The sequence below is a fragment of the Lissotriton helveticus genome, chromosome 2_1 (genome assembly GCF_964261635.1).
Source record: "Lissotriton helveticus chromosome 2_1, aLisHel1.1, whole genome shotgun sequence".
Classification (NCBI taxonomy): domain Eukaryota; kingdom Metazoa; phylum Chordata; class Amphibia; order Caudata; family Salamandridae; genus Lissotriton; species Lissotriton helveticus.
In genome coordinates this window covers 1,256,046,730-1,256,065,751 of record NC_136059.1, presented here as the reverse complement: position 1 = coordinate 1,256,065,751, position 19,022 = coordinate 1,256,046,730, and the positions used below count along the sequence as shown (strand labels likewise).

Genomic DNA, 19,022 nt, shown 5'->3' with positions numbered 1-19,022 from the left:
CTGAGCAGATCTGCAAATGTTTTGCTGCCTTGAAATACTCAGAGATGAGGAATGCAACTGTTGTCGAGAGTGGCAGGCAACACCGCAACTTTCACAAGGACACGCCAAGAAGACCTTTGACGACTGAAATCAAAACACCGCTGCCGATAACCTAACTGATAGGGCAAGATCCTGCGCCTACCGGTGCATACTTAGTGCTGCATGGCAGGCTTGAATGATTTGTCTAGTGCTGTGTAACGTGAAGGGACACAACGTAAAGAGCAATGGTAAGAAAGGTAAGGATTCCCACATCAGAACAGCATTGTTTTCAACTTGGGAAGGATGATGTGCGATTTCAAATACAACAGTGATCAAATATCAACACCGACTCCCCAAGGCGACCTCCAATAATGATGTGAGAATTCTTTTGTCAAGAAATCAACTACTTGTGCTGCTCTCAGACAAAAAGATATATTTAAGACTCCAATTGATATTAAGACGTTAGATTCGAACTAGATTTTTTTTTTCTTTTTGAATAGTGGAGGACAAGTCAAATCTGAGGTCTTCTGCTTTTGAAGATGAAACACCAGGGGCGCTATAGAGGCCACAGCAGGATGGCCAAACTGTAGTGCAGCTCTGCCGGTTGGATCCCACAATCTCTAAAATATCACCTCAATCGGCGTTACTGCAACTTGATAGTGCAATGGACAAGGACTGTAACTGGCCCCAGATGAGGAGTTGAAGATATTAGGGGGCATTGAAACACCGAGCTATACTACGTGCAGAAACCAAAACAAGAACATCACCGAAAGAAATAATGAAAAGCGGCCGGGAAATGCGCATTCCTTTGTACTGTGAAGCAGGGGGTGGGGGAGCGGATCCCTTTGAAGTGAAGCTCACGGCCTCGCGGCCGTGAAAGTGAAAGCAGGGATGTAATTAGGGGGGAGGAGAAGTGAGGCCGAGCGCGCACTGTGCACGCTAGGGAAGCAACAGATGCCTGTGGGAGGGGGGCTGATGGCTTTGATGTGAACGCGCTTTCCGCACGAGTGCACCACACGAACTGTCCGAAATCCGCAATTGTTTAAGGCCTTGGTTTGCCCACTATACTCTCGTCTATTTATCCCTTGCGGGATATAATAGCCGAGACCTAAAAACGATGGCACTCTTCCTCCGAATTCAAGATCCATATGCGCAGCGGCCATCTTAAAACAGTACTCACACACTAGATAGCCTATGTAGGCCTTATAATTAGTAACCAGTCCGCTCCTTGGTGTTTTTCAGCATATGGTATAATATGTATCAGAGCTATGGCTATTTCAGATTTTGGTTGGTATTGATTTCCACCGAGCCCGGTATGAATTGCTTTGGGTCGTGTGTTTTTTTCTTTCAACGGCGTGCTTTACTTTGCTGCAGATCACATCAGGTTCGGAACCTCAGCCACTTTATATCTTTCTTGGCAAACTATCTCACGTCCACTCTTGGTAAAAACATATTGTCGCCGCTTTAATTCATCCCCAACACCAGTCTCAAAGACGTCTTCACCACTCGCGCAAAAACGTCATGACGCCTGGATCACACGCCAGGTCACGATTCTCTGAGAAGCGCGTGGAAGTGGAACGCAATAGGAGGCGAAGTAGAAAACGCTGGGCACTACACTACCCAGTAGTCTGCGCGCGCGCACGCGCCTCAGTCATCGACTGCAACGGCCTTGTATGTCACGTGGGTAGCTTCAAACCAACCGGGTTTGAATGCTTTGGTGTCCCGGTCCGTAGTGTGCGCGAGCAGATCGATGTAAGATGGCGGCCGTGGAACCGGTGAGTCTTCGTTAGCCGATAGGAGGAGGGGGTAGCACGCGCTATTCGGGACGGAGTGAGTGGGAGGGTCATCCAACCTCTGTCGCCCGGTGTTATTACGGAAAAGCATGTACTGGCAGAGTGTGGGTTTCGTAGAACGTTCTTAAACTAAATTTAGTAGCGCAGGGGTCTTAAACCGACCCCGCCTTAGGCCTGTTTCTTTTATACCCGGTAGAGGTGGTCATGGTAGTTGATGTAATCCATCATCGCTCTACCGATCTGGCCGTTTCTTGCTGTCTGTCCCTGTTTATCTGCTTGCCTAAAGTATTGCCGCATGCCTGCCGTCTCCCCACCCCCGCACAAGCCCGTGCCAGCAGCCCTCTTGGGTCAGCGAGTGAACACTGGCCTGCCGGCTGCTGTGGCTGAGGTCACTACATATGTCATCTATAAACTAGGTTCCTTCCGCGGGCTCTGTTGTAGCCCCCGTTTGGGAAAGCCTTTCGTTTCCGATCCGATAATCAAGTGATCGTTTTAATTACATTAAAGACTGAGGGAAACACTTTTTTTGAATGAAAATAATCTTTCTTTTTTAACATGTTCCCAGTTTACTCTTACGGAATTTGATTGCACAGATGACCGTCATTTCTCTTTCAACAACCGGAACAGAAATCCTTAGACTGTAAAACTTTGTCAGACTCCATCTGGTATGTTTGGATTGTGCTCTTTTATTGTCCGGCCATGGATTGAATTAATCTAGTCCACGCGTAATCCCATGTTTCTTATTCATTTGTCAAGCAGAGAGGAAGTCTGTAGCCGGGACAAGCGGAGTACAGTTCTGACCTTTCTGGGCAGTGCCCGGGTCTTGCATTAGCGTGGCTATTTAAATCTTGTGCTGGGCCCTGCTGTTTGGCACTTTCTTGCTGCTCATATTGGGACCTGACATTTTAAAACTTGTGAATAGAGGGGGCTCGAAGTCTTGATCATCCAAGGCCGCGTATCAGCGGCATGTACTCCTACTATGGATCCTTTTGATTAACAGGGCAGGATGTAGAAAGCACGGCAAGTCTTTTGTGAATATTATTTTTTAATTATGGAGTTCATGTTAATGACTTCACTTTCTGCCTGGGCATCCGCTTTACTTAACATTAGGTGCTATTTGTTAAGTTTGCTTGAGTTGAACTATACAGTTGTTAACGGAAATACTTTTTTAGTGTTTATTTAGTTGTCACCGACTGTAATGTAAATGTACGTATGTGAGAGAATACCTCTAATCATCTAATGCAACCCATCTCTGTCAACGACCTGTATGTCACTATTTCTTCTAGTTAGTGTGTGAAGGTGCCTTAAAATCTGTGGTATAGTCAAAGATGGTCACAATAGTCCGTGTTGTGGCTGCTGTGTTCTTGATTACCCAATTCCTAGCACATAACAATAATTTCCTGAAAGACCATATGTTAATGTGTACGTTTCTGCAAGGTAATTGAATGTAGTCTTTTCAGGACCGGATTTCAACATTCTTTCATGGTTCTAACTTTCTTTCTTGTGCTAGCAAATTCTTAAGTGTCTCGCAATCTCTTCCACTGTGAGTCATGCAATGTTGGGGTTTGATGGGACAGTTGACTAGTGTTAAACAGGTTTTGATCCCTGCACATTTTTATTGTAGAACTACAAATATCGGACTTGTTAAATATCAGCATCACTACTTACCACAGTTTGGCAACCAGGATGGTATGGCCTAGTATGAATTTCAAGCAGCCTGTGTCTTCTCAGCACATGACAAACTGAGGAGCTTGTTTCTGCCTGGTGTCTTTGCTGCTGAAATTATCACATTTGTTTGAGGTTGCCACATCAGACCAGTGACCTTGATCATAGCTATGCCACTGTGCCCTGTGGTGACCTGTGACTCATGTTAGGCATTCCGAGAGCTGTAAATTATGGATAGTTGCATCACATCATCACCCACCGGGCAGATTTCTGTAATGAAACTAGTACTTATGTAAAGTACTCTGATACCTTCATTCGAGCTACATAATGCAAAAAATAAAAAGGAATGAACGGGGAAGTGCTTGCGTATTTCTGAGGTTGGGGAGCGAAAAGATGCACTCTGTAGAGTTACTCTTTGCCTACCTGCTGCGGATGTTTAGTTTTTCTCTACAACAGTTAGGGTAAAATGCTGATTGCTAACGTTCTTCTGTTTTGTTTAACCAGAAGCATGATCATCCGGTCAACAAATGGTTAAGCATCACAATGTAGCTATTTACTGAAACCCCGTGAGAATCGTTCGCTTTCTTCCAAGACACGCGTGGTCTTTAAGGAGCTTTAACTACTGTAGCAGCTGCTTGTTGCCTTCCAGGGTAGGCTTGTTGGCCACTGCCCGCTCATTAGACTGTGCTGATGATTCCGCTGAAAAGTAAGATGTCACCGTAATTGATTTAGTTTTTCAGTTCCTTTCTGTTTTAGACAGGGGTGTGGAATTTTTGTAAAACTGTACTTGTCCAAGGGACAAAGGGGTACAATAATCTTCTAGCCCTGTAAAGAAATCCACTTGTCCCACATACTCTATAAAACTAAAAGCTATAAGGACTAGCAAGAACTGATTACTAATCCACAATAAAAGCCAAAGTAAACGTGATCACCTCTGCCTCTTTGCCCTTGCAAACTCTCCTATTATAAAGCATTATCTTCCACACTGTTTTCTTGATATCAGCAGTAAAACATTTGCCTTTCCACTAACTTGCCATACGGCCCATACCAATTCCACATCTTCATCATAGGGTTCATCACCCATCTGTTCTCTTTGCTCACAAGGCAATCACACACTTACTGTTAAAGTACACCACTCCCTTACTACACATATACCTTCACACTAAATTCATTGGAATGAATATTCCTCCCACAACCCATCCAATGACCACCTCTCCACTCCCTCATCCCAGGCTGTGTGTCCCTTGTATATTTTACTGCAGGTTCTCCTACACTCTCAGAAGAGGCGTTATTCCCCCTCCAGTTTCACCATAGGCTTCATCCCTTCCAAACCCCTCTCTCTTCTACTGCTTCTACCTTGCCTCTGCTCATCACATGCTGCCGCCCAATGGGGGGTGTACTCATCTAAGGGCTCTGAGCAACCCATTTACCTTAAGCAGCCCATTTTGCTTCCTGCCTTCCAGCCACCATGCCAACTGCCCCCATAGTAACACTAGTAGTAAAGACCTGTATAGAGCAGCACAGGTCGAGGAATTTACAAGTAGACACTTTTTGTGCCCATTGGATTGATGGCAACACAGTAATGGCAAAGCAAATGGGTCTGGTTCAGAAGGGCCATAGAGGGGAGTGGCGAGGAGCACAATGACTGGCCCTGGAGGAAGGAGTAAAAATTGAGAAGCCTGAACAGTTCAGCTCTGAGAGTGGATATTTCAATAGCATAATACCCAAATCAACGAAGGGAATGTCATGAGACTTACAGAAGCCACTGAGGCAGACCTCCAGGGGCGAGGCTGGATTGAGGTGGAGAGAACAGACGCCTGAACTGGGAATTATTGAAAGAATTACCAGGCAATATTCAAGAGAGGGGGGCTGGCCAGGTATTAGGATACCTGGAGAGGCCTGCAGCAAGATCCAAGGACTACATTGAGGAAGAATTGAGACAGAAGGGTTCTAGTGCTAGGAAAAGGCACACAGGTTCTGGAGGAAACCTTGGTGAATTCAAGGGCAAAAACAACAGAGGATGTTATAGGGAAACGAGGCTGGCAAGAGAAATATAAAGGCAGCCAAACCATGGTGTCTAGTAAATAGAAGGTCAGATAATCTTAGGACAGAGGGAGAGCAGGTGACTAGATGACAGCACAAAGAAAGCAACCAGAGTTGTTTAGGCAGAATCAGCAAATTGGCCATATGGCTTAGTGGGTTAAGATTTACTCCAGACAACTGCTGTGGTCTGCTCACTACTAGTTCAGATTCTGGCAATACACTTCCCCCAATTTTAAGGATATCAAATTGAGTACTATTACGTAAACAATAATCTCTATAATTTATAGTGCTAAAAACAGAAGATTATTAAGCACTATCAGTAAAACAAATTATAGGGATGGATGGACTGCAGAAACAGAGGAATAGGTATAGGAAAAAGTCAACAGTGATACAAAATAAAGTGGAAACGTTGGTGAAAGAGGAAAAGCTGTGTCCAGATCAGCGCTGTACAAACAAACCCTAAATAAAATAATGTTAGCCAGATGAAGAGCAGATAATTAGCCTGGAGGACATGGGGGGCGATGAGAGGTTTTGCTTGTGATCCAGTGAGAAAAGGTAGTCTATAGAAGAGGCAAAGTCAGAAAATCAAATGTCTTTGTGAGCCTAAACTCCCTGCTCTTAACTTGTATGGTCATGAGCAGTTCTGAAATTGGAAAAACTTTACTTGGGAACCCTTAAATTACGGGATCAAAGTGGGTAACAAAAAGAGGATGAAATCACACGGGGCTGAGCCCTGAAAAACGGTCATCTTGTTCATTTTTTTAAACTGTCACAAAAAAAATGCCACTAAGGGGAAACATGACAGAAAATCTGTTTTGGCTTAATTGGTTGCAAAGTCTCTATTTTAAATATTGTATGGGGTCAAAGCACGTGCTGCGGCGATCTCTGTGTGCCTGGTAAATCTCAAGGAATAATAATAATAACGGTAAGTAAACTGTGGTGGTTAAAACAACTTCTGGAGAGATCTGTGTTTTGTTTAGTCACAGTTTTGACGCACAAAGTTGTACAGAGGAGTAATGTGTCTCCTGCAAAGCACATCATGTCACATGCAGATGACAAATTATTATGTTGTATAGACAGGGAAAAGGGCCACTGTTTTATTACTTGCAGTTCATAATTTGCATTCTTTCTAATATAGCACAGTGAGCTATGAACCGGCATCAAACCCCTGCATGTAAACTGCAAGATATAGATTGAGAACAAACATGGTTCTAACCCCGTTATTATAAGGCTGCTAAAAAGTTTTTTTGAGCATTAATAATGGACCATCTCAGTCACTGTAATATTTTAAACCCCAACTTTGTATTTCTACCAGCTATACAATCTTGGCATATAATCCCTACCAGTAAAGACTATTGTGACTCCTACACCTTGGAACCTTCTTTGTTTTATGCCTCATCATGTACACTGATTTACACTACACACTTGTATGACTAATAGTCAGTGTATAATGTGTGTGTGATGTAAAGCGCTCTGACACCCTACAGTGAGATGAGTAGCGCTATGAAAGTATTACATTAAAAAAACAAGGAATTGCTATCTAAATTGTTATTCGTGTAAATACTTATACATACTTATACATCTGACATTTTTACAGTGCATGCATATGTTACATATAGGAGTTGCCAAAAATAAAATACTAGCCCCCAAATTGTGTAGTCTTTCAAATAAGTAATAACCAGCTGTGTGCCTTTGTGCCCCCGTTACTTTGGCATTTAAGTAAGATCAAGTTGGCATCCAGCCAGGATTATACTCTAACAGAAAGAGGGCGGATGGCACTTTAAACGTTCTCTCAGTTTTGGGCTCAAGAAGGAAGAGAATAGTAGAAATCCTGGCAGGGCAGCCTCCGCCATACATCCTTCTAAGGTCGCTGAATAGCATCCTATTAAGTAGTGGTAAAGTCTTTTAATAAGCTTGAAAAGAGCACAAGTTAAATGTGAAGCACTATAATATCAACAAGTACTGGCTAATAGGAAAGAACTAGTGAACGGATGGAATACAGCACTATAGAATGTGGTGCTAAAAGTTCAGTGAGTGGTGGGATGAAGAGACAGGCTGGGCACAAGCAACTGAAGGATTCAAAGCAGATATGGGGGCATTAGAGAACAGCCTGAGGTGGGAATTTATGATTAAGGTGTAGCATTAAGTAGAGGAAGTATTTAGAGAAAAGGATTCAAATACCTGAGCAAAGTGGAGGGAGAGAGCGCAGGTCAGACTACTAGCGTTTGGCCGTGGGAGCCTGATAATCCCCATGAGTGTGTGGGCTCCGACTCAGGATAAGCGAGCCACGCTTGGTGAAACACAAATTGTAGCAGCTGATCAGTTAGGTTACTTGAATGGGAACAGAATACAGTGAAGTTAGGAAACTGGGTAAGACAGGGAGAAGGAGGAATGGGCAGCTTGTGGGGCACAGTGAGTGCACTTACCACCACCATCGAGCTCCCAGTGAAGAAAGGAAGGAATGGTACTCTTTCAGTACCACCTCCACTTGGAAACAAATGCCTTTGAGACGAGGTGGTAAAAGAAGCCTTGAGCATTGCTGCCTGCCTCTTGGTTGGGACTTGGTTCCCCCTAGTTGAGTTTTTTACGCTTTCAGGAAGTGCCTCCTGGGATCTCCTGCCGTGCACTGGGCATGTAATTTGTTATCAACCTTGACACTGGTAATCTCTAGCTGCCTGAGGTGGAGGCCCCTATCCTTTCAAACATCACGTTGTTTTTGCTGCTCCGTATGAGCCAATCTGGATGCCCCTGAAAACTGCTGGAGCCATAAATGTCAACAGACCCAATTCAGACAGGAGACAGTTTTATTTTAGCAGTGTGCTGCCTGAAAATGCCTCTGCTTCAATGAAGGTCTAGGGACAAAATATAGTCTCAGATCTTTTTTGTAATTTATTTTAAATCACCCTCTTTATAATTTCCGAATGTTAGCATGTATTGTCGGAGCCACGATGATGAATTCACAAAATAACAGTTACTTGTGCATTGCTTACTATCGGTCGGCTCATCAGTGTGCCAGCAGGGCAGGTGAAGTGATGAGGGGCCCCTTGTGCTCCTTATTCTAATCTCCTGGTTTTTTACCTAGACTGCGTGCACCAGGAGTTCTCCTATAGTACTCCAACTATCCAACGTAAATAAATGTAATTCTTACCTGCAGGGCTGTGACCTGACAGGTGCACCGTATCTCTTATCGCGGCCATAAATGTTTCTACAAGCCTGTTATTTTCAGTTTTCTACTACAGAATGAACAAATCTATTCCTCTGGACAGAAAGGGCTTTCCTGTGAAAAATGGCGTCACAAATGACAGCATGCCATCTTTCTGCACAGTAAATAGATGAATGTTGCAGCGGGTCCTTGAATCAGGAACTTTAGAACGCTGTATATTACTGGTTTATAGGCTCTCATGTGTTATTTCTTGCGGAGCGGACTTCAGAGGCTTTTAAGCAGTGAGGCATCTGTGTGTGTTTTGTCAAACAAGTACATCGTATATCCTCAACCTTTTACGTAATTGATGGCATCCAGGGTCACCACATCCTCCTTGTTCAGCTTCCCTCAACTTGAGCTTGCAGCACTCCTATGACTACTTTTTCAGAGAATTTGCGTACGCAGCATGCCTGTCCACTCTTAAGGACTCATAACGCGGGACATGCAACTTCTCTGACCCCGCAAACACAGGTCTTTAACACTGCAGTAGCATCCGCACGGATGTTTTCTATTGTTTCATCAAGAGCACACGTGCAGCAACTTAGAGCTCCTGGAAGCATGACTAATATGGAAGCCGGCATCGCTCACTGGCATCCTGGCAGTGTGAGGTCTCCGCCTCTCGGATTGACGGTGAACACCAATTTGCTCACAGCTGCAGCAAGGATTAGCTTGGTTACCGTAATTACCTACAAAAAGGCGCATTTACTAAGATTTCAGATTCCAATTAGAAATAACTAGTGTGTAATTATATTAGACGCACAAGGGTTACACAGAATGCCTACTTGTCCGGAGGACTAAGTAGACAATAAAACTCCTTGTCCGAAACAAGAATCCTCATGTCCAGGGCGTCGGGCGATATGAATTCCCCACCCCTGTTTAGAGAAGATGAAAGCGCACTCTTGTGGAGGTGGGGTGGAGGGGACGCGCCTTCTAATGAAAGCGGCAAGGTCTGGAAATGAAACATAACACAAAACAGGTGGCAGCCTGCGCGTCGCCGCTGCAGGCTCCTATTATATAATATTCAAACACAAAGAATCTGGCGTTCTCGGGGCAACACTCATATATCTGGTGTAGGGGGATTTTTTTAATTTTATTTCCACCCAACCTCTGCTACTCAATTTTACAGTCTAACCTAGTCCTCTATGCCCATTTCTCTAATATTTTCAAAAAGAAAAATTGTTAGTCAGATCACTCATCATACCAACTATGGGAGTATAGCTCAATTTTATTTGAGACGCTTTCTCTTTTTCTCACAGGGTCTCAATTTTCTTTGCTGTCTTCTGTAGTGATATGTTGATCACACTGCATTCTCTTTGACACCTTCTTTTCCTGGCCACACAATTTATTTTCCTGGACACACAATTTCTTTTCTATATGAGAAAGTTACCAATGATGACAAACACGTGGGCAAGCTGGTGAGAGCCTGCCAGTAGCTCCTCTGGTGGTGTGCACGTGAGGTACTTTGTCATCTCTCCACACATTTTTCTTTGTGGTATACATACACTTAATTAAAGAGCGTTGTTTGAGTGACCTCACTCACAATATTTCTTTTTGAAAATATTAGAGAAATGGGCATAGAGGACTAGGTTAGACTGTATATTGAGCTTCAGAGGTTGGGTGAACATAAAAAGAATCCCCCTACACCAGTCCTACGCAAAATGTGAGTGTTCCCCGAGAACGCCAGATTCTTTGTTTGAATATTTGAGGATTGGAAGGTGATCTGGCGTATACCTTCCCTCTTCAGCTCCTTGTTGAAGATCCTATTATATAATGCCAGTATCAAGTCAGAAAGCGAGCACAGTATAGAAAATCAGGAGCCGAATTAAAAAGTAGGCGGAAGTGAGTTATCCCAGTGTGCAAGTAAAGGTGTGGCTGGAGTATGCTGCATCTTGGTGCAGAGTAACAGATGTTTATTGCCAACCAAATGAATGTTAATTAGTCCTTCGGCCTCTAGTAGGATGAAAGGCTGAGCAGACGCGCAGGGGTTCGAACCTGCAGTTGTGAGGTCAAATATAAGATTAATAGGATGCTTACCTTAAAGTTAAGATTGCATTATATAATGCCAGCACCAAACCAGAAAGCGAGCACAGTAGAGAAAATCGGGAGCCGTGTGTGTAAGCAGAGGCCTCACTACCTCTGCCGCCACTGACTCTTCTGCCTGCCTTCCTTCTACAAGTCAACAGCAATGGGCCTAGCATGACAGTGAATGCACAAGTTTCTCATTGCAAACAACATTGGCAGGGCTGTGCATGTGGCATGTGAAGGGAGGGTTGGTTAAAAAGAATGGCGCGAGAGAGAAGCGGGGGCGAGTGAGCACGGTAGCGCGGTGAACGCGCTAATTAAAATACGGTGACATGACTCCGAACAGATGGCGCCCCTGCTCGTAACGGTAGGCCTTGTGTGGATACATTTATTGGGAAAGGTGGGATGTATGTGTATGTATATATGTATGTATGTGTGTATATATATATATATATGAGGTTTGAAACGTCAATTCGGAAATTGTAATCCAAAAATATGACAGCAGACCCAAAATTTTCGAAGGTGCTGATTTTATTCGTGCATCGTACCCCACACCTCAGCCATGACGCGTTTCGGGCCTACCTTGGCCCTTGATCACATGACGCGCTTTGGAGTGCAAATCAAACATTTAAAGTGACAGTGCAGTTACGTTTTGATTATGTCATCATAGAAATAGAAATAGAAAAGTGCTTTGATATCTAGCAGCATGTCAATAATTTAAGGCCAAAACAGTATTAATATAAAATAACCTGTTAGTAAACAATGACATATAACAACACTAAAAAATAGTGCATATTATAAAAAGGGTAAAAGTCAGTAAAATTGTAGCTAAAATAGCAATATGCATCAATACATCACTGACAAACTAAAAATATATAGTAAACCTATTTGTCATTACGTCTAGAAGATTATTGTAAAATACAGTAAGCCTAACTAAAGACTTGTTGGGTATATAGATGAAAAATAAGCCATCAATGACATTGCTGACTAATTAAATATCAAAAGCAACTAGTAACTAACACACAAATATGTACAATTGATAAATAGAATGAAGAAACCTGTGCAAACCGCAAAAATGTGCAAAAAATGTGCTAATAAAATATATAAGCAACCTCTTAAAAATTAATAAATAGAAAATTGCTTGTATATAATATTAAAATACAGGAACGTTTTCTTTGGTTATTGTTCTATGATAAAATTTAACATGATCAATTAGTTTCAAAAAAAAGGTATCCTAAAACGAACTAGAAAACACATAGTCAATATTTGATAAGACAGATAAAGTTAAATACCAAATCAGTAATACCTGAAAAAATTATTAATGTTTACTACAGTGATACAGCCCTGTTTTATAAACATGTGTGCAAATCCTCCCACGAATTCAAACCGTTTGGTTGTTTACTGTCCAAGTTGAGAATGTAGTGGGTTTCCAGTCTGCGGAGAATTCCTTCTCTATTGCCACCTCTTCTGAGTGGCAATATCGCATCTATCACATAGTACTGGAGTGCCTGGAGATCTCTATTGTGACAGGCATTAAAATGTCTTGCGACAGGGTAAGCCTCATCACAGTGAGTAATTGCTCTCATGTGTTGAAGTATCCTTCTGTGGACTGGGAGCTTTGTACTCCCTACGTACTTTAGTCCACAGGGGCACTCCAACACATAGATCGCAAATTCAGTTTTGCAAGTCAGGTATTTTGAAATGATGATCTGTTTATCTGAGAAGGGGGAGGTATAGCTCTTTTTGTTAACCCCATGCTGACAGGCTTTACAAGTGGTGCATTTGTAGAAACCTTTACGGCTACTGAGCCAGTCGGTCTTGGCCAAGACCTCCGGACAGCTGCTGACAAGGCTATTCTGCATTGACCCTGACTTCCTGTAGGTAATAGTAGGGTGCCTACTGGATCCCAAGTTGAGCACTGGGTCATTTTGGATTAATGACCAATGCTTGCTCATAATTTTTCTTATAGACTGATGTTGTTGACTATAAGCGGTAATGAAACGTATGGTATTATCTTCTTTCACAGGTTTGTTATCATGCCTCATGGCTCTAGTGATGAGGGCTTCATCCCTAGATACAGTTTGAGTACGTGCAATAGCTGATTTGATGGTTTTCTCACTGTATCCCCTTGCCAAAAAGCGTAAGCGAGAGGCAGATTGTGCTTCCTTCAAATCGCCATCTCTACTACAGATGCGCTTGATACGCAGCATCTCTCCATAAGGGATGCTATGAATCAGGTGACGGGGGTGATGACTGGTGGCGTGTAATACTGTGTTTCCTGCAGTGGCCTTGCGATGCAGTCTGGTGTGTATTGTCTCTCGGTCAATAAACACCTCGACATCTAAAAAGTTCACTGCAGATCTGCTGACATTGGAGGTAAACTTAAGATTTAGGGAGTTAATGTTGAGATTCTCAATGAACTCCAATGCCAAACTTTCCTCCCCTCTCCAAATCAAAAACAAGTCATCAATGTATCTGTATATACATACCACATTACTACGTACAATTTCAGCAAACTGGACTCCGAGGACCTGCTTCTCCCACAGTCCCATATGCAAGCAAGCATAACTGGGGGAGAAGCAGGAACCCATCGCCACTCCTCTTGTCTGCTGAAAGCACAACTGCTGAAACATGAAAAAATTATTGTACAGACACATTTCAATCATATTAATGATCATAGTATTATGGGCATGGCAATGTAATGGCCGTCTGTCCAAGAAATGTTTTACAGCTTTGATGCCGTCCACATGATTAATACTCGTGTACAATGATGTTACGTCTAGGGTTATAAGTAGAAAGTCCTCCTGCCATGAGATTTCTTTTAATTTCCGAAGGAAATCTCCAGTATCCTGGATATAAGTGGGCAAGCCCATCACGTGTTCCTGCAGGAAAAAGTCAATGTATTTAGAGGTATTCTCTAATAAACTGCCACAGGCAGAGATTATGGGTCTACCTGGAGGATTTAAAGGGTCCTTGTGCAGCTTGGGTATGAAGTAAATACTAGGTACAACTGGGTGCTCGTTCTTCAGAAATTTGAGTTCATCAGAGCTTAACAACCCCAAGCCTTTCCAAGCCACTAATTTCATATAGAAATTGTTCCAGAATAGTTTGATAGTGGTTATGTCTACCCTTTTGTAGCAGTCCTTGTCATTCAGATGCCGCCACGCTTCCTCCATGTATTTTTTCCTCGCCCAAATGATCACATTGCCGCCCTTGTCCGCTTGGCGGATAATTACCGATTTGTTGGTTTGTAGTTTATTTATGAGCGCATGGTATTGTTGGTCACGTTTGGAGTAGTGGGATTTGGTACGTGACACCTTATGATGCAATTTCTTGATGTCAGTAGTGACCAGATCATGAAAATAGTCAATGTTGTCTTTGACCAATATCGGACAAAAAGTAGATTTTGCTTTAAAATTTGTAAGGCCTGCTCCCACCTGGGCCAAATTTGTTTCCTCTGCTGACAATTGAGTACTGTCATTTTGTAGGCTAATCAGATCCACTCTAAGATTCATATCACCTGCTGTGAGATCTGCAGGGCAAGTAACTGCAGCCGCAGTGTTGCCTGAAATCGTAGCATTTGTGGATTTTGATGAAAAAAACTTTCTAAGTTTCATTTTACGCACAAATTGGAATAAGTCGACCCTGGTTTGTGCGTACCTAAAGTTGCATACAGGGCTATATGACAAACCTAGGGATAAAATCTCTATCTCTGCCTTACTTAGTTCAACGTCAGATAAATTTACTACCGATAATGCATCTATTTGGGTTACTGATTTGGTGTCTGTTTGCGCTTCCAATAATTGTTGTTTTTCCTTTTTTTTTTTTTTTTTTTTTTTCACCACGCCACTTGATTTGTCTGCGTTGGTGGCGTTTGAAGTTTCGGAATTTGTTGGTCTTGTTGTTCTTGGTCTTAAAGAATCCAGACGGTCTTGTCTCATGCAATCTATTTCCTGTGCCAATGTTAATCGTCGAAACCCCAAAGCATTGGTGGGGTCCACTTGTTCACTTTCCGAGCCACTTTCCACCGCCGAACTATAGTCTGAAAGTGAAATTGTAGAATCTGCCCTAGTCTGTCTGTTTTCTTGCTGTTGTATGGGCCCTGTAGCTGGTTGTGTTTTTTTAGAGAAGTTCTTTTTTAAGGGTTGAAAGCGCCTCGCAAAGGTGAACACTTGTCCTCTTTCGTAATCTTGTTTATCCCTCTGGAATTTGTACGCTTTTCTTTTACGTATAGATTCTTCCTCTTTATTGATTCGTAATAGCATATCCTCTTTGAGTTTATCATTGGCTACAGAATGTTCCATATCATTTAATATATATATATATTTTTTTTTTTTATCCTCAAATAGCATGTATAAAAAAAAGTACATACTGCTACACATCCCAAGACAACATTAACCTAAATCTAAGAAAGATTAACTAGTCTTTTTTGTTCTGTCTTTATAAATATCACATCTGCTAAATTATGTCATTGTCATATTATGAATCAAATTGTTGTGTACAGTTGATCAGTGCAGGAAGATTGTGAAATTAAAACTTGGCGTTGCATTTAGATGGGAAGAGGTCGTATTATCCTCCTATTTCAGGACATTCAATATGTTTTTTCTATCTACGATTTATACAAGACAAGTCGTCAAATTCAACATATAGGGCAGTTACCAATAGCTAACTTGGCCACAATCCTTCACAAGTACAACAGTTTGTTTAGGCCATACTCCTGGGCTGTTAAAGGGCTTCCAGCACAGTCACTTCATAATAGCATAGTGATACAGAAGAGACTAGTCTGTTAACCCAGTCACAGGGTTATGTTTTGCTCTTAATGGTCAATTTGAAGACAGACGAATTGGTAACTCTACTTGAAAAAGTAGAGATGTTCGTTAATTGACTACATTTTTATTGCATATGAGGAGTAATTCTTAACTAACTAAAAGTTAGAGCAAACAGAACAAGCATTGGCATAGCCAATAAGTTTCGCCTTTGGGACCTTATAAGTGTTTAGTCATGCAACAGTTGATGTTGTTGCACCAAGGATATTGTGCTGCATAACTAAATACTTATAAGGGCCCAAAAGCGAGACCTGTTGGCTATGACAATGCTTGTTTCCATTTTTAACTGCTCGGAAAACAACTTTGCACTGGTGCATTGTATATTACAGAAAAGGTCGCATAAGTAACGGCAAGGCCTTTTCTAAAACAAACTTGCCACAGGAGCATAACAGCAGGCATAAATTATCTCTGCACTCCCAGTGCAATGTTTCTACAACTGGTACAGACCACGAGGCAATACCTACTAAATTCACATTGCAGCTTTAAGACAAAAATCCATTACTCTCTTCCATGTGTGCGTAATAATGCATTACTATATAACAATGATACTTAAGAAACTAAGACAGAGGGAAAAAAATATTTTATGGACGCAACTCAAATTTACGGTGGCCACGGTGTGATAGTTTAGGTTTGGCTTCAACAGGTGATGGGACGAATCAGGTAGCTTTGTAAAAGGTAAAACAGACATCACACGCCTCAGAGTTCATGTCTTCAAAGCGAGCAAAACGCGTCAAGAGTCATCTGAAGAGAGCTGCTTAGCTCTGGCACTCACATCAGCCCCACATTACAATAAAATGTGGTACATTTGCTTGTGACCGTTCTGCATTCCTTCTGCAAAGCTATAGACGCGATGTGACACTTGCCCTGGGCAGCATTTACCACCGAATCCAGCAGATCCATTCGCTTGCACAGGAGTGGAGTTCAAAGCACATCCGGGTCCTCGAGAGTGAAGAAAGGGCAAAGCACTGCACTGAACAACAAGTTCTACCTGAAAAGTTTCATCATTCTAACATCTACAAACCACGCCCCTTCCCCCTAATTCTATACCATTTGAAAGGATATAAATTAGCGCAAGTAAGAATGCTCTTCCAGCCACATCAAAGCCACAGACCATGTGTCAGCATATTCACCTCTTGCCATCAGTGCCGCGCTAGTCTTGTCACATTAAGAGTGGATGGAAGATTCACACAGGCACATCTCAGTGGTCGAGGAGACGCGCGCCTGACTCATACACAGGAGGAGCAACACAACGTGCAATTAGATGACGGAGCACTTCAACATTCCAGGAACAGGGAGAAAACATGCCGGAGCAACCACGGTGAAAGTATGCAATTCATACAGAGTTCCAGTTTATTGCTACGATAATGCATCCCACATTATAAGAGACAATCCTATGACTTAATACAACAATTTGCTTAAAATAACAGAGGCATTGATGTAAGAATAGCTTTATGCAGCCAGACGTGTTAGTATGTTTCCACTATATTAGTACTACTTTCTGAATTCCGTGCCTAGTACCAACAAGAGGAAGATCAAAGGCAAGGGAGAGAGAAAACAAGCAGCTAAACACGTGAGTGGTGCGCGCTGCACTAATTAACAAACAGCAGCTGTTATTGTGAGCGGTGCATGCGCATTCTTCACTTTTCAAGCACTGTGCTCATGGCGCGCTGCTGCTCGCTCCCGCAAGGTGGATTCCGCCACAAGCACGAGTGCAGTGCTTGAAAAGTGAGGACCGATGGCTAAAGGCACTTCTATGCAGTGCATGCGCTCTGCGTAGGCGAGACCTAAAAAGTGACCATTATCTGTCAATTTTCTTAATGAAAAACCAACAAGTAGGACTTTTGAGCGACAACAACCATCCCAGGTTATGTCAGTTGCAATTGTATTTATATAATGCTTACTAAGCCTGATGAGGCGTTTAATCGCTTTTCAGCGAGTAGCACTCTACTCCGTAACCCAAGGCGGATTAGTAGAGGAAAATATGATGATGTTGGGAGCGGTGGGAGTTGTGGACATGTGAGCATGTTATTTGGGAGTTAATAGTAGCAAAATAGGTTTAGGATGATTCATAGGGAGAATGCAGGAGATATTTTGAAAGGTGAATAGGATGCGTCATAGAGTAACGGTTAGGGGAGGTTAGGCATGTTTTTTTCCCTGCAGTGGGAGGAAAGTCTACATATTTAGCTTTATTACCACATATAAAAGATACACATACATAAAGATTTTAACATGGTATGCATATGCAAAATAATCAGGAGATTTAAAATCGTACTAGATAAAGTCCCATATCGACATGAACGGATAAACATTTAAAAACTCATGCTTTCCATTTTCCTGTAAATGAACTTTTTATTAAAAAAAATTACATTGCATATTTATCTCCCTGTATTTCAAAATGGAATCACTTATAGATTGCTATATTCATATATACACATTGTGACATTATAAGTAAATAAGTCCATAAACGTAATCCTTACGTTATTGATGTATTGCTTAACTTGCATATGGATATAATGATAAATTGTTATGTATATAATCTATTTATACAATATTAGAATTATTCAAGTGAAAAATGATTCTCAAAACATCAGATTAGAATTAGAAGCACAAGCTGCATGATGTTGGCAGTAAATATGTTCACATGATAACTGGTTCAGTATAGTTGCGACTTTAAGAAAATATGCAATTAAAAAACCTATCCTTGTAGATGAAATTACTTGTTAATATTGAGCCAACTTGATTTAGTCCATTATCTTACATGGAACAAATAACTATTAATTGAATTGTTGACCGTTGTACTGATGGATAACTTTCGCGCCAAGGGACCTGATAATATCAATTACATTTTTGAAAATAAACATAATGAACCTGGGCCCATTTACATAAGCACTTTTTCACACATTGCATCCATTCAAACTGTATTTCTGGAAAAGAAGCCATGTAATACCTTGCATAAAAGAGAGATCCAACCTGTTATCGACCTACTGTCTTGCTGGATGTAACAGGGAATATATTTGCCACACTCAATTTGCTTCACCTTGTAGACTGGGTCTATAATAAACAGCTTTTAGCCTTTGATGATGGGGATTTAAAGTAGTCCTGTTTCACACAAACAATATTATGTTTTCAAATGATATGCAAAAAAAAAATGCGGAGTAAAAATGTTTGTTGCTTTTGTCGATTTTTAGTAGCACATTTGATAGTGTGAATCTATGTTATGGTAATAATTAAATGTCTTGTGCATTCCTTGTCACTTATTTTGTACCATTTGTGAATCTTCACTCTAACTCCTGGGTTTGCATACTATTGGGATGAACACGTGCATCTTCTTCTTGAATCATTTGCAAAACGGCCTGATGTCAAGTTGTTAATTATCACAGTTACTTTTCGTGTTATTTATCAGATATCCCTAATAATATCAAATCATTCCTCTCTTCCAAATTAGGAGATAAG

At 41.7% G+C, this 19,022-nt stretch overlaps 1 protein-coding gene across 1 annotated transcript in view; it reads left to right on the top strand.

The window, feature by feature from the left end:
- The first annotated feature begins 1,658 nt into the window (after positions 1–1,658).
- Positions 1,659–19,022, top strand: part of EIF4E (eukaryotic translation initiation factor 4E) — a 262,801-nt gene continuing 245,437 nt past the window's right edge. Inside the window, exon 1 of the mRNA XM_078676211.1 lies at positions 1,659–1,793. Within this exon, the coding sequence (XP_078532337.1) occupies positions 1,776–1,793 (18 nt within the window). The 5' untranslated portion in view covers positions 1,659–1,775. The remainder of the gene's footprint in view (positions 1,794–19,022) is intronic.